This window comes from Neolamprologus multifasciatus, chromosome 14 (assembly GCF_963576455.1).
Source record: "Neolamprologus multifasciatus chromosome 14, fNeoMul1.2, whole genome shotgun sequence".
Taxonomy (NCBI): domain Eukaryota; kingdom Metazoa; phylum Chordata; class Actinopteri; order Cichliformes; family Cichlidae; genus Neolamprologus; species Neolamprologus multifasciatus.
In genome coordinates, this window is record NC_140452.1 from 20,440,528 (window position 1) to 20,454,190 (window position 13,663).

Genomic DNA, 13,663 nt, shown 5'->3' on the forward strand with positions numbered 1-13,663 from the left:
GGGGTGGAAGAGAGACAATTTCCCCAGCAGTGCATCAGCCTTTGACGGAGACGATTCCACATTCCTCTGCAGCCACTGCTACTACTCCCTCACCTTTATTCTCACCAATTACATAACAATTCCTCCAATATATGATTGAAATTGATGCTGTTTGAAGCCTCCATCTCTGCTGCGGTTTCAAACTGAACTTTAGATCTCAAATTTAAAACACATGCACACTTTTTTCCACACCTCTCTCCTGGGTGCCATGAACTGCTTTCAAGAACACGTTAGACTGTGCATTATGCCAGATTACAGAGTAATCGCACAGAGTTTTCCAACAGCTTTGCAGGTGTGCCCGCAGTGGAGTCTGCAAACCACACTTCACTCTTGAACAATGGAAAATCAAAGGCCATCCTCATAGACTCACCTTGTTTCCATCTCAAACTCCTCTGACAGCATTTCTGCAGGTACTGGTTTTACTATTCTCCTGCTTTAATGTCTCATTGATGTTTTTCAGGGTCACATATTTGCAGCCTGATAACCTGCAGCTGTGTGGATGCTCATATTAAAACTTCTTTTCTTTGATAAGATTTTTGAGATATAAATGTGGTATTATACTCTGTAAAGAGAGAGTTCTTGAGTTTTTTATTTCGTGGCAGTTATTGAGATCGTGTCTCAAAAATGTCCCTTAAACCTTTAGTGTCTCTCTTGTTCAGCACAGGTCTGGAAGTCTGCCTTTCCATAAGGAGTGTAAGCCACAGAAGGTCAGCGCTGCAAAGGCTGGCTGTTTGCAGAGTGCTGTATCAACGCAAATTAACCAAAATTTGACTGGAAGGGAAATTTTTAGCAGAACATAGTGCACAAGCACCTACGGGAATTTTTGCAGATGATTTTTAATTAAAGTCCATTGGAGAACTTTAAAAGAAATGACAAATAAAATTTGCATTTCATTTGGAAATTAAGGTCCTAGAGTCTGGAGGAAGAGTATAGAAGTGCAGAATCCAAGGTGTTTCTACAGTCAGTGAGGATTTGCCATGTCCTCCTGATGGTGTTGGTGGCTGGTGGGTCCGTAGTGCTCTATCAAGTCCAAAATCATGTTTCCATCTGTGGACGAGCCAATTTTCTTTTCCAGCAGCACTTAGCACCTGCCCACATTGCCAAATTACTACTGAATAGTTTGCTGATCTCGTTATTAGCGTGTTTGATTGGCTAAACAGCCCACCTGACCTATCAAGACAAAGATGAGAAACACCCATCTCAAATATTAGAGGCAGGACAAAGGAAGCCAATGATGCAGTGATTTGTCATAAAGAAGCCACAACAAAGTATGGACTGTGTGAGTGAACACACTTGGACATCTCTGTACTGTAAATCCTTTTTGAGTGACCTTAGAAAATATTCCAATAATTGGAGATTCTGGATTTCTGGTCTGCATTAAGTATAAATCATAATCATTCAAATTAAAGTAAAGAAAATAGTATTAGTATTTCTCTTTACACATGTACACAAAAACTAACTTTTAAAATAACATTTGGAAAAATGTAAACTTTCTCATAATATTCACATTTTTAAGATGCACTAAAAGTTTTCATGTAGCAGAAGAATCATTATGACTCATAAAGAGACATTTAATAGCAAAGACTATTCTGCACCAAACATCGTTACCACCATCACATTAAACTGGCATTCACCCATGTGATTATTCATGCTTGTGCTTGAATTAGTGACTGTGCAGTTTCCCGAACTCTGCAGAGAGCTGTGCTGTATTTTTATATAAAGTACAGCTCATATAATTTGGCTCATAAAGTCTCACCATAATTTTTAGCCCGAGGCCAAAGCATCAGCTCAACTCATCCTCCTCTACGAAAGCAGATCCAGGGACAAGAGCATGCATACGTTCAACCTACATGCATGCAATTTGATTTTTGTCCAGCTGTTTCCAGGATGTAGCCCAGACATATTCTCGGGTTTTGGGTTACCCACAGCAGAAACAGGGAGTGCATACACAAATGCAAGAATCTCAAAGTAGAGAAGAGATTGTGCAATCATTACAACAGGATGATTCATGGTTGTCACATTAGTAGAAAGGTTTTTGCGGTGTACCGTGATATAAAAATCATTTCCTTACAAAATGAGCAAAGTGTGAGTTTTGCAATGTCGCCAGCGTTATGAAGCGTTGGAGAGAAATTCTTTCACAATATGGTCCACGGATCACACATCCCACATTCTCTCTGACATTGTGAAAGTGTCCGTTTCAACATTTAGGTGAAGTTACTGCAATGCTCGAGAATGTTAATCATTACTTAAGGCCCGAAGATCGCTTAAAACCATCAGTTTGCCATCAGAGTCGGTGTGACTGACAAATAGGAACAGCTGGGCCGTCTGGGGACCACTAACAACCTTTGAGAGTAGGAAAAAGAAATTACTGAAACCTATCTTCACACCTTAAAAAAACAATTCAAACATACCAGAATTTTAGTCTGTAAGTAATAAGCTGTCAGTAGAAATTGATCTATTTATTCTTAAATAGTCTCAAAAAAGTTTTTGACATTTGTAAATTGATAACCCAGATCTTTAGATTGTCACAAAAAGTCTGAATTTACAAAAGTAAGAGAGGTTTTGCAGGATTGGTCAATACTGAGAGCTCACATGTGCAATTTGTACAAGCTGGCCACTTTATTGAGAACTGCAGGTGATTCAGCAAAGGTGCTGAAAACATTTTGGTCCGTGATGACATGATAGCGTCACACAGCTGCTGCAGATTTGTTGGCTGTGAATCTCCCGTTCCACCACATCCCAGAGGTCTGTTTGACTACAGTGAATTCACTCTCATGTTCAAGAAACCAGTTTGAGATGATCTGAACTTTGCGACATGGTGTGTTATCCTGCTGGAAGCATCTTATCAGCTCGAAGCGATCTGGTAATTCTCCTCTGACCTCTGACATCAGCAGGGCATTTTCACCCAGAGAAGTGCCTCTCACTGGATATTTTCCCTTTTTCAGACCATTCTCTGTAAACCCTAGAGAGGGTTGAGTGGGAAAATCCCACACAACCATTACTAGATCAGACGTACTCAGACCAGCCCGTCTGGCACCAACCATGACACATCCAAATTAGCCAAAATCACTTAAATCACTTTTCTTCCCCATTCTCATGCTCGGTTTGAACTTCAGCAGATTGTCTCTACAATGTCAATATCCCTAAATGCACTCAGTTGCTGCCACGTGATCGGCTGATTAGATGTTTGTGTTACAAAACAGATGAGCTACTCTACCTGAAAAAAAATGTATATAGAAAAAGCACAGTGAAAAATATAAATGGATATATGTTTATGTGCCCTGGTGTTTTTTGGGGGGTATTTAGGATCTGTCAAATTAAAACAGGGTTCTCTGAATGTATTTCTATCTATAACAAATAAATTCATTGGCAAAATGCTCCTAATGTGTTTACTGATAATGCTGCTTCCATGCTTCTGACGTACATACACTATTAATAAGCATTCTCTGTGAGCTTATAATTAATGAAGAGTGATAGAACAACTAATACAATTAAGACCTTTCCTCTTCTCCGCATCTATTCTCAGACAAACAGCTGATACTTATAAAAACCGATGCAAACTGCAATTATTATTGGATGCATTTGTACATCAAAGTCAGCCAAAGAGACATACCAACAATCCACATGGCATACTCGCGGGGAAGGAAAGCACAGTTTTTCCATTAACTGTTGACTTTGAATGTACTGTTTGCACTGCTGGTTGAGACAGTCTAAATCAGAAGTTGAACAGTTTTCAATGAAATCTGAAAACAAATCCCAATTTAACTGCTGCACACTGGTTTCTTGCCCCACCTTTCAATAACTACAGAAGCTTCAGTTATCTAAAAATCAGCGTTGATGTTTTCGGCTAAGCGTTATCACAATAAAAAGATTTATCACTAAAAATACCCACACAACATTTTGGGTTTATTTCAAGCTTTGATTTGCTATGAAATAATTCCACAGAGCTGAGACACGATTGTAATCTCAGACACAATCGTGTCTCAGCTCTGTGGAACAAGGATAAAAAAATAAACAAGAAACAAGAAAAACCCCACTCTGCCATGTTCATAATTATGTAAAGAGCCGAAGCTTCAAAACAGAAAGAAAGAGGGACAGTAGTTAATAAATGACTTATTAACGTATAGTTGGCATGCTATATAAAAGTACCTCAATATAAACTGCTCTCTAGTGCTCAAATTGGAGTCAAAGTGTAACAGGTGAGATTAATTCCCAACAGAGTTGAATGCAAATTACAAAACAAAAAAAACTGAAGCTCAAAGATGTAAGACGACCCTTCATCCCGAGGCTTTTCAAGTGCTGCCACCCAATCCCTCGTACTGCAATAAAAAAGGTCAGAGGTCACTTAAAGAAATGAAAGAGATCAATCATATCAAAGGAGTTTACAGTTCCCACGCTTTCCAAGAGTCACACAAACTTACAAAGTTTTTATGTTTAGGCTACAAATATGGGTTTCATGAAAAGCGTGTTCTGTTTTGTCTTCGTTTCCTTCTGTTCGTCTCACAGCTCAAACACCTTCCAGCGCTGACTTATTCATACCGTTTTCACATGAAGTCACAAAAATATGAGCAATTCTACCAAAGCCTAAAATAATTTTTTCCAGAAAAACATTCGTTTTATTACAAATGTATTAATCTATTGTGACTGCCGCAAGCATGTGTGAATAAAACAGGCCTATTTTACAAAGTAAGATATCGTTTCGCAGCTTCTTGTTTATTTCCTGTGGTAAACGAGTGTTACGTGTCACAGCTTATCAAGTTAAATGATCGGCATTTTTTCAACCCAGTTTTTGCCCACATGTCATATTTTTGCACGTATCACATACCGAATACATCAGTTAACCATCTTTTATGCATGTTGAAAGAATTGGAAACTACCAGGTTACTTTTTAATACCAATAGGGTCAGCAGAGGTATCAGCACAAACCTTTTAAGGACAAACAGCTAATCTTTTCTCACCGCTTAATGAAAAGTGGTTTGCTCACTTCAGGATGTCTTCAGTCTGCCCCAGGGACAGTTTTATGTTTAGATAGTGAACAAGAACTGCAAAGCTTAAAAACAGCATGGGTGTGAGTTTAGACAGCCAGGCTGCACAGTGACTCAGTGTTACCCGTGTGAAATAGTAACCCTGCTTTAACAAAAATAAGACACGATGACAACAGGTCATTAAGTGGTAGCAGTGAGCTAACCTGAGAGGGCACGCAGGCTCTGTGTATGTGTGTTTATATGTGTCTCCAAGTCAGGAGTGTGTTGTCAGGACCAGGTGTGTGCAGCTGTCCGTCTGATCTGGACTTCAAAGCCCATAAGAGCAGCAGTAGGTGGTTATAGTTGGAGGAGAGCTGACTCCTGAAACGCTGTTCTAGCTGAGGTGATCTTTAAACTGCCTGATATGAATGGATTTGCCCCACAGCCAAATATAGAGCCATACATCAGGGTACATCAACACTATCCCATGAAATGCTTCATTGCACATCTGCAGATGAGGCCGATGCTGAGTTATGAGGCCTTCTGCGTGGCATAGCTGAAGGTGTGGTTCTTATAAACCCCACATGTGATAAAAATAAAACATAAAAAGTTGCAAGAATCTTTGAAAATGTGCACGCTTGAGCTTTCTAACATTAATCCACCAGTAGAAGTTGTGAAATCACTTTAATTACAGACTTATTTTCCAAAAGGGAAAAAAAAGCATTCTTGTTTGAGGGAAAATGTTGACAGAAAGTTGTATTGTATCCTGTTCTGATACGCCAAGCCTGAACATAGCCGAATATCTGCTTCCTTCCCTTTGCTTCTCACAGTAAACACAAGTTAAACTGCTCACTCTGGAAACAAAAACTGTTGATATTAAGATATCATTCAACAAGGCTGGATTGCAGAACGTTTCTTTGCTGGAGCTACATTATACAAACAATCATTTGCTGCTACTCAAAGCACACACAAAATGGTCCCGATGACAACAGCACAAAGTCCTGGGAGCTTTCTCCACCAGTAACAGGCCCCCACCCTCACCATCGCTGGTTTGCTATATTGACCCAGGTAATGGTGATAATGGATGTTATTCCCATCAATAGGAAGATCAAACAGTAAAAGGAAACCTTTTGCTTCAACAATTCAGGTTCCCAAGTGCACAGCTTCAACCCATTATATTGCTCAGCAGGGAAATATAGCACCGGATCAACACAGGATCCGTAAAAACACTTGAAAACAAAACATTTCTGACTCTTACACCAAGCACTACATGTTACTACTAACACCGCCTGAAAGCCAAAGTATTACAAGTTTTTGCTCAAGTGCAACAGCTGTGGCCACAAATGGAAACTGCTGTCTGAGTTACTCTACAAGGTAGCACAAGATTTCTATATATTTTTACTTCTGCGTTTCAAACGAAAGTAAAAAAAAAAAAGAAGGAAACAACAGACCCACTGACATGGTAAAATGCAGTGAAGCATTAAGAAAAAGTCCTAAAGGTGTGAGATAGACAGTCATGTTTATCAGTTACTGCTTACACCCCAACAAATATCACAGAAGAATCGAAGGTGGATGCATTTTGTTTCTTGAACTGTTTTTCTTTGCATAAAAATAACTCAAGGGTTCAGCTAAAGAACAGTAAAGATGAATACACGCCATGATTCAACAACATTAGGTTTACTGGACTCTAACATTGTTGTGAAGGAATTTTTAATCATTCTTCTTTTAGTTCATTGAGGTTTTGGGGGCTTTCTTTTATGCACAGCTCCCATCACAGCATTTGGCCATCGCAGCACCTTCAGTCTTTTCTTTTTCAACCAGAATGTTGTAGATCTTTGTTCTGTTGCATGAACCAATGTCAGCCAAACTTTGGACTCTGATGGACAGATGGCCTTACATTTGACTCTAGAAGACTGTAGTATACAGAGGGATTTATAATCCATTCAATGACTGTAAGGTTGCCAGGTCCTTTGGCTGCTAAACAATTCCAAACCATCACCCCTCCACCACTGTACTTGACAGTTGGCATGAGTTGTTTGAGCTGATATGCCGTATCTAGTATTTACAAAATATGGCGCTGTGCATCATGATCAAACTTTGGCCTTGTGTGTCCAAACGGCATTGTTCCAGAAGTCTTGTGGTTCGTTCAGATGCAACTTTTCAGCCATCCTGCCATCTTCTTATTAGAGAGAAGAGACTGTCTTCTAGCAACTCTTCCAAACAAGCCATACTTGTTCAGCCTTTTTCTAACTGTACTGTCATGAACTTCATTTGATTGTTTGGCATGCTAACTGAGGTCTTTAGAGTCTAAAATGTAGCTCTTGGGGGTTTGTTGCAATTTCTCTGAGCATTGCATGTTATATTATAAGGTAAAGACTCTTAAAATGATACAAACAAAACCTAGAAAACCCCAACAATGACATGACCCCCTATGAGGGAGCACTTTGGCGACAGTAGGAAGGAAAAACTCCAGTTTAACAGGAAGAAATCTTCAACAGAATATTCCAGCGGATATTATATATAATGTCTTACTATAAAATTTCCCTGTGCATTAATACTCTGAAAACTAATATTCATTTTAAAGTTACTGTTTGCATGATTTCTTTTTCAGGATCTAGATTGTTTTTCACTCTTGCTAACAGCCATATGTTCAGCAGGATATATGTTGTTTAATGTTGTTTGATATTGTACTCTCACTGCCCATATCAAGCACCGGCAGTGCATGGCTCCTTTGCTCTGGGGTGTCCTGATAAGTCTGTTGCATAGGAACAGTGCAGCTCAACACTCGAAATAAGACAGCATGTGCTTATGACAAACTTTCTCCAGGCAACAACCCTGATTTTAGGTCATAGTGATTCTTCCATCAATTGTAATATGTATGCCAAAATAAATTTTAAGATTATATGCGACACTGGTGTGCTTGAAATTATTGGGAGTGTTATATATTGCCAATATAGTCGCCTTGAGGCGACTTTTGTTGTGATTTGGCGCTATATAAATAAAATTGAATTGAATTGAATTGAATATAGTATGTCAGAACTAAATTACTGTAAATTACTAATAATGGCTGAGGAATTTCAGAAATTAAACACGAGTCATTCAATGCTCAGTGGGAGCAAGGAACAGAAAACTATCCAGGTCCTCCAAACTGCACCATATGTCACAATACAATGACTGTCCCTCTGCACAAACTGGCCATATGCACAGAAATGAAGCAATCACGGTCCTCGCAGAGAAGGCTGAATTTACAGACTTCCAATGTGCTCCACTCTGCTGATGCTCTGCCAGATTACTGGGCCTCAATTTTCTATGCTGCGGTCAAGTCACAACAAGGGCGTTTATTGTACATGACCGGCTCTCTTCTACTGAAGAGCAGAAGTTGTTTTGAGCGCATGAAACTGAGGCACAGCGTCTCAGCTGCAGCAGAAAAGGATGACCTTTAAATGAGAGAGGTCTTCCTGCTGCATGAAGTGGCTTGATTAGGTGATGTCACAGGAAACGAACTCTCTCCTTATCAAGAGTCAAAGATAAAATCCAGCAACAACTGCAATTTTTCTCTGATGTCCTTGGATGGAGTTTTAGGACAGGCACTCATTCATCTCCATAAGCACATTCATTCAAACAAGGCATTACTGTGTACTCAGCAACTCAAATGCACGAGATTATAACCTCTAAAGTAGGTCCTCTATGATTCAAGTTTAGTTTAGACTTCTTTGTTGAATCTGTGTAGACTATTTAAATCTGTTGCCAGAACTGATAACTTCACACAACATTTCTAAGGTGGTGCAAATCAGGCTATGGCATAGATTTCAGTGCGTTTCCAGTTACTTCAAAAAGGTGTAGATTTAACACTGAAACACAGATCGACTCTCACGACTGCGTCCACGTGTATTTTTTAAAATGTGTATTTTCCACTTTCTTTATTTAAAAAATAAATCAATAAAAAAAATCTCTGTTTTGAAAAAGATCCACATGAAAAAGTGATATCAAGCTTGATTAAGAGCATGTTAGTGCAGCCGGTGGCAATATAACCCTAATCATTCAAAAATGTCAGCCAATCAGAACCCTAGAAATATCACAGTCTGACATTACAGTTTTTTCTGATTGCTTAAGCACATTTTTTGTAACTATTGGCTATTTTTGCAAAACTCTACACACAAATAAGAAAACCTGTCACCCAATTATCAAAACATTGTAGTTCTCTTGCAAAAGCGAACACAGCTAGATTAACTCTACTAACTACTAACTACTCATCTACTAAGCACACAATGCGCCAACTGCACACTGATGGTATGAATACAAAACACATCTGGCTTTTGCTTTCTCTGTGTACAGATGTCAATTGAACATTCTGCCTCTGCCCCCAACATCTGGACGTCTAGCAATTCTGTAAAGTAACAATTTCAGTATTTTTGCATGTATGGTACTGTTGTGTTTCTCATTAGAGTATGGCAGTGCTACAAAGTACTTACCGATTCTCATTTCGAAATGTCCTAATGATGCTTGCCACAGTGTAGCGGCTCAGTTTAGGCTGAACCCGTTGGCCAGCTTCCCTCAGGGTCATCCCATGGTTGATGACATGGTCCACTATTGTAGCCCTGATGTCATCAGTTATTCTGTTTCTTACTCTTCTTACCCTTCCTCTTTCCCCTCCTCGTCCTCTTCTTGCTCCTCTTTGTCCTCTTCCTCTAACTTCCTCTAACCCTCTTGCTTCTTCACCTCCACGTCCTCTTCCTCCAACTTCTTCACCTCCACGTCCTCTCCCTCGGCCTCCTCTGATTCTCACTCTTCTCACTCTTACTGCTCCTTCCATTGTACTCCACATAGACAGCTTACCTGTGGCCTGTTTATAGTGCTTAGGCTGATTGCAAAGTGGACTAATTATCTAAAACAGTTTTCACATCTGAAAGTGTGCCAGACAGTTGGCAAAATAGTGTTAATGATAGCCATACATGTGTATAATTTTGCTAGGAGTGTGTTGGAAATTTGGTAATTGAGTGTAAGCAGTGAGTTGTGCCTACAGTTTTGCAAAGTGTGTGTTACAAAATTGCAAACTGAGTGCAAAGCAGTGTTTGTGCTTTTAGTTTTGCAAACTCAGTGAGTGGTTTTGCTATAAGTGTTAATAGTTTTAGGAATTGTGCTATAAGAATCACAGTTAGGGTTTAAGCATTCAGAAAAAACTGTAAAAAAGAAGATAAAGGCGCACATCGTTTAAGTTGCAAGATCATGTCTTTGCTCTCCTCGTCCACATGCAGAAACTGAGTTTCTGAAAGTCTTTACCCTGGAAGGAGTTTTTTCAAAAGCTCAGTTTTCAGTTCCCTGAAATGCAATTTACACCTGCACAGTTTTTAAAATATTTACACTTAATATTTCATCACTGTTCAACAGAAAATATGAATATGAGAATAACTTAACTAGAAAATTGTTTACATATTGTAGCAATATTTGTACCTATAGAGGCTAAAAGAAAAGCAGATAAACAGAAGATAAAACAGAAAACAAAACTCACAGCTAGTTCTAGTTTACTGCTTTCAAATCTGTCTTCAAAGCTTCCACAGTTTCTGAATATTCCTCAGTTTCAAAGTTCTGAAGCAGCTCCGGCATGTGCGCAAGCAGTTGACTAGCGATTAGCCACATTAGCTGTGCAACATGCTAAAGTAAGCTATTTCATGTTGTTATTGTGACATTACCATAAAAAAGTCTTTATTTCCTTGGCTACTGGTAGTGTTAATTCTTATTTTTTGAAAGCTAGATTTACAACATTTCTACAGTATCTTCTTACGGTGAATCAGCTCTTTCTGACTTCATATGATCCAGTTCTTTACCATTATTTCAGTCAGTTAGCTAGTCAGTATTATGTGTGTGTCAGTGTTAAGTAACCAATTTGATCATATTATACACTATATGAACAAAAGTACTGGGTGACCTACACATTACACCTGCAGGAGCTGCTCGATGCCATGAAGCTCCCTGCACACACTTTTTTGCTGATGTTATGCTAGCATTCACAACTCTTACACACGACTCGCCCCAACATTCAGCGACCCTGCTTTGTAACTTTCCATAGTCTGCCACTTCATGGCTGAGTTGCTGTCGTTCCTAAACATTTCCACTTTGCATTAATATCACTTACAGTTGATTGTGGATTATCTAGAAGGGAAAGAATTTCACAAATGGACTTGACGGTGGCATCCTATTACAGCACAACAGTTGAATTCAGTGAGCTCCTCAGAACGACCCATTCTTGCAGAAACATTTGTAACAGCAAACTGCATGGTTAGGCTCTTGATTTTATAGACCTGTGATAATGGGAAAACACCTGAAATCAAAGATTAAGAGGTGTGGCCAAAAGCATATTGTGCATCTCTCGTGCAGTGCGTAAATAAGTAAATAAAATATGGCCTACACGGTTAGTTTATTCATGCTCGGGCAAAAAGATATCTATGATCTGCTTTTTTTTTCAATATTTTACGGTATTGTATAAAATAAATCCATGATTGTGATTAATAGTTAGGAATCAACAGTTATTTTTCACCATCCATGTTACTGTCAACAGATATCAGCACAATTTAATTGCATTGGAGCTGCCAGCACAGGCATGACTCCTGGAGGTTTGTAAAGTCAGAGAGGTGCAAGTCCAGGAAACAGACTTTATAAGGGCAGAGAGCTTGAAGTGATCACAAACAATGGGTGTGGAGTCAAACAGGAGGTCAGCACAATACAATGATGAGGTACAGAAAGGTCATTAGGTAAACGGCGTTCAAGGAAAGGTGAAAAGGGGTAGACGAGAGAGCAACACATTCCTAAAGGAGGGAAGTGAGAGGCTTGCAGAGAGGAAGGGTTCAGGGGAAAGCACACTTAGAGCTTTCTTGTACAAACAAACAAGTAAAAAACACAGGAATATCAGAAAGGTCTCTAAAACCTAAACCATACTGTGGAAAGCCCAGATAGCTGCCCTTTCTCACTTCCAGAGACACCACATACAAATGTACACTCTCATGCCCTCTAAAAATAGCATTCATCAGCACCTCCCTGTGGGTCTCACAACTTTTTACAGTTCTCTCACACAACTGATCCAAAATAAATCCCATTGACCATAAGTACGCTATCCCTTTGACATGCAAATGTCAAATTATAAACCAGTGTGGTGAGAGCTGTATCTCATGCTAGGGATATGTTTGACTCCTTGTTTCTGTGTGAGAAACAGCCGAGCCATTCACCGCTGCCAGGGAGGCACTGGGCCACTCGATCACTGCTGGGAACAGACAAGAGCTGACAGAAAGCAGACAGAGAGCCACCTCACTGCAACTGCACCTCTAAAAATACATGAAGCAAACAGCAAGTCATACTAACCACAGCTTCATACATGATATAAATCATGATCTCTCATTATAAGAATAGATTTTTATTCACTGTATAGGTGTGACAAGAGTGTCATGTTCATTCACAGCAAGAGCACAAAGTCAGTGTTTGTGCTCACCATTCACCCACATACATACATGTATACGCATGAATTTAAACATATATTAACAGGAAAATCAGTTCACCTACATATTGCACCATTATAGCCGTGCAGCTGTGCTAAAATGCACTTTCTGTATGGACTTTCAAAAGATGAGGGATGTGAAACTTTGTACCCAGGTTACAAAAACTCAAGTGTGTGAAGGACTTGTTACTTTTAGCCAAATGTAATGTAAGTAAAAAGAAGGAGGCTGTGCAGCGTCACATCTCTGCAGCTGGAAGAAAATTCGATATGAGGAGCCCTGGAAGAAAGTAAAGTTTCTGCGCTGCAACTTTTTCAGCTTCCTGAAATCTCTTTGGAAGGTTTCTCTGATGGATTTCCACAGAACACAAACTGCAGTTTAACAGCTGGTGCTTTACTGACAAACATCTTAGTTGATTTCCTTTCTGTCTTACATGAAAAAAAACACACATTTGCATGTACGACAAATATCCCATACAGCTGTGATAACTATGCCTTGGTTCCTCACCTCCAAAAGCATGAAAGAGGAGCAGTAGTCCCGCGAGCAGAGGGGCAGTGTCCGGTAAAGCCATGACTATCGGTCGGTGCTGCAGATGTCCGCGATGAGGTGTGTGTGCGTGTGTGTAAAAGGAGTCTGACAGGAACTGGTCCTCCTGGAAAACTGTACAGAGTGAAAGAGAGGAGTGGCGGCGCAGCGTGGAAAGGCAAATGATGCAGAAAGGGGGAGAGACACGCTGTAAAGAAAGTCCTTCCGCACAAGTCACCCGAGAGCTGCTCTGAAAGGCATCACGTTTTATTATTTATTGTTTCATTTTCTTTAAATCACTCTGTCCCGGTCATTTCTTTACTCATTTAGTTTGATAAATACACTGGAGAGCCAAGCTCCAGCTCCAGTGAGCTGTTGGTTATTTTTTGCAGCGGGCAAATAGAAGGGAGGACCTTCGGAGAGTGGAGCAGCAGGCGGTGGAGGAGGGCGGAGGTCTGGAATTAAATACAGTGTGAAGTTATAATTTACAACTATTTGGTCGTTGCCAAGACTCAAATTTGATACATTTCCTCACTAAGCGTGTCATAATTTATGTTTTCTCAATAGGGGACCGTGACTGGTGGAGGATAATTTAGTGTGGAAATTGATGTGAGAAGGTGTGGCAGTTGTCCCGCCGTTTGAATTCAGGTC

At 39.8% G+C, this 13,663-nt stretch overlaps 1 protein-coding gene across 9 annotated transcripts in view; it reads right to left on the minus strand.

The window, feature by feature from the left end:
* mcamb (melanoma cell adhesion molecule b) overlaps window positions 1–13,387 on the minus strand; it is a 46,738-nt gene extending 33,351 nt beyond the window's left edge. For 2 of the 9 annotated variants that reach the window (XR_014877914.1, XM_085184592.1), the window contains exon 1: window positions 12,995–13,386. Coding sequence is in view for 6 of the 9 variants with exons in the window: in XM_085184592.1 (XP_085040718.1) it covers window positions 12,995–13,058 (64 nt within the window). In the remaining 3 variants the exon portion in view is untranslated. The other 7 variants (XM_085184599.1, XM_085184597.1, XR_014877913.1 and 4 more) reach the window with 6 other exon arrangements.
* Window positions 13,388–13,663: the final 276 nt, after the last annotated feature.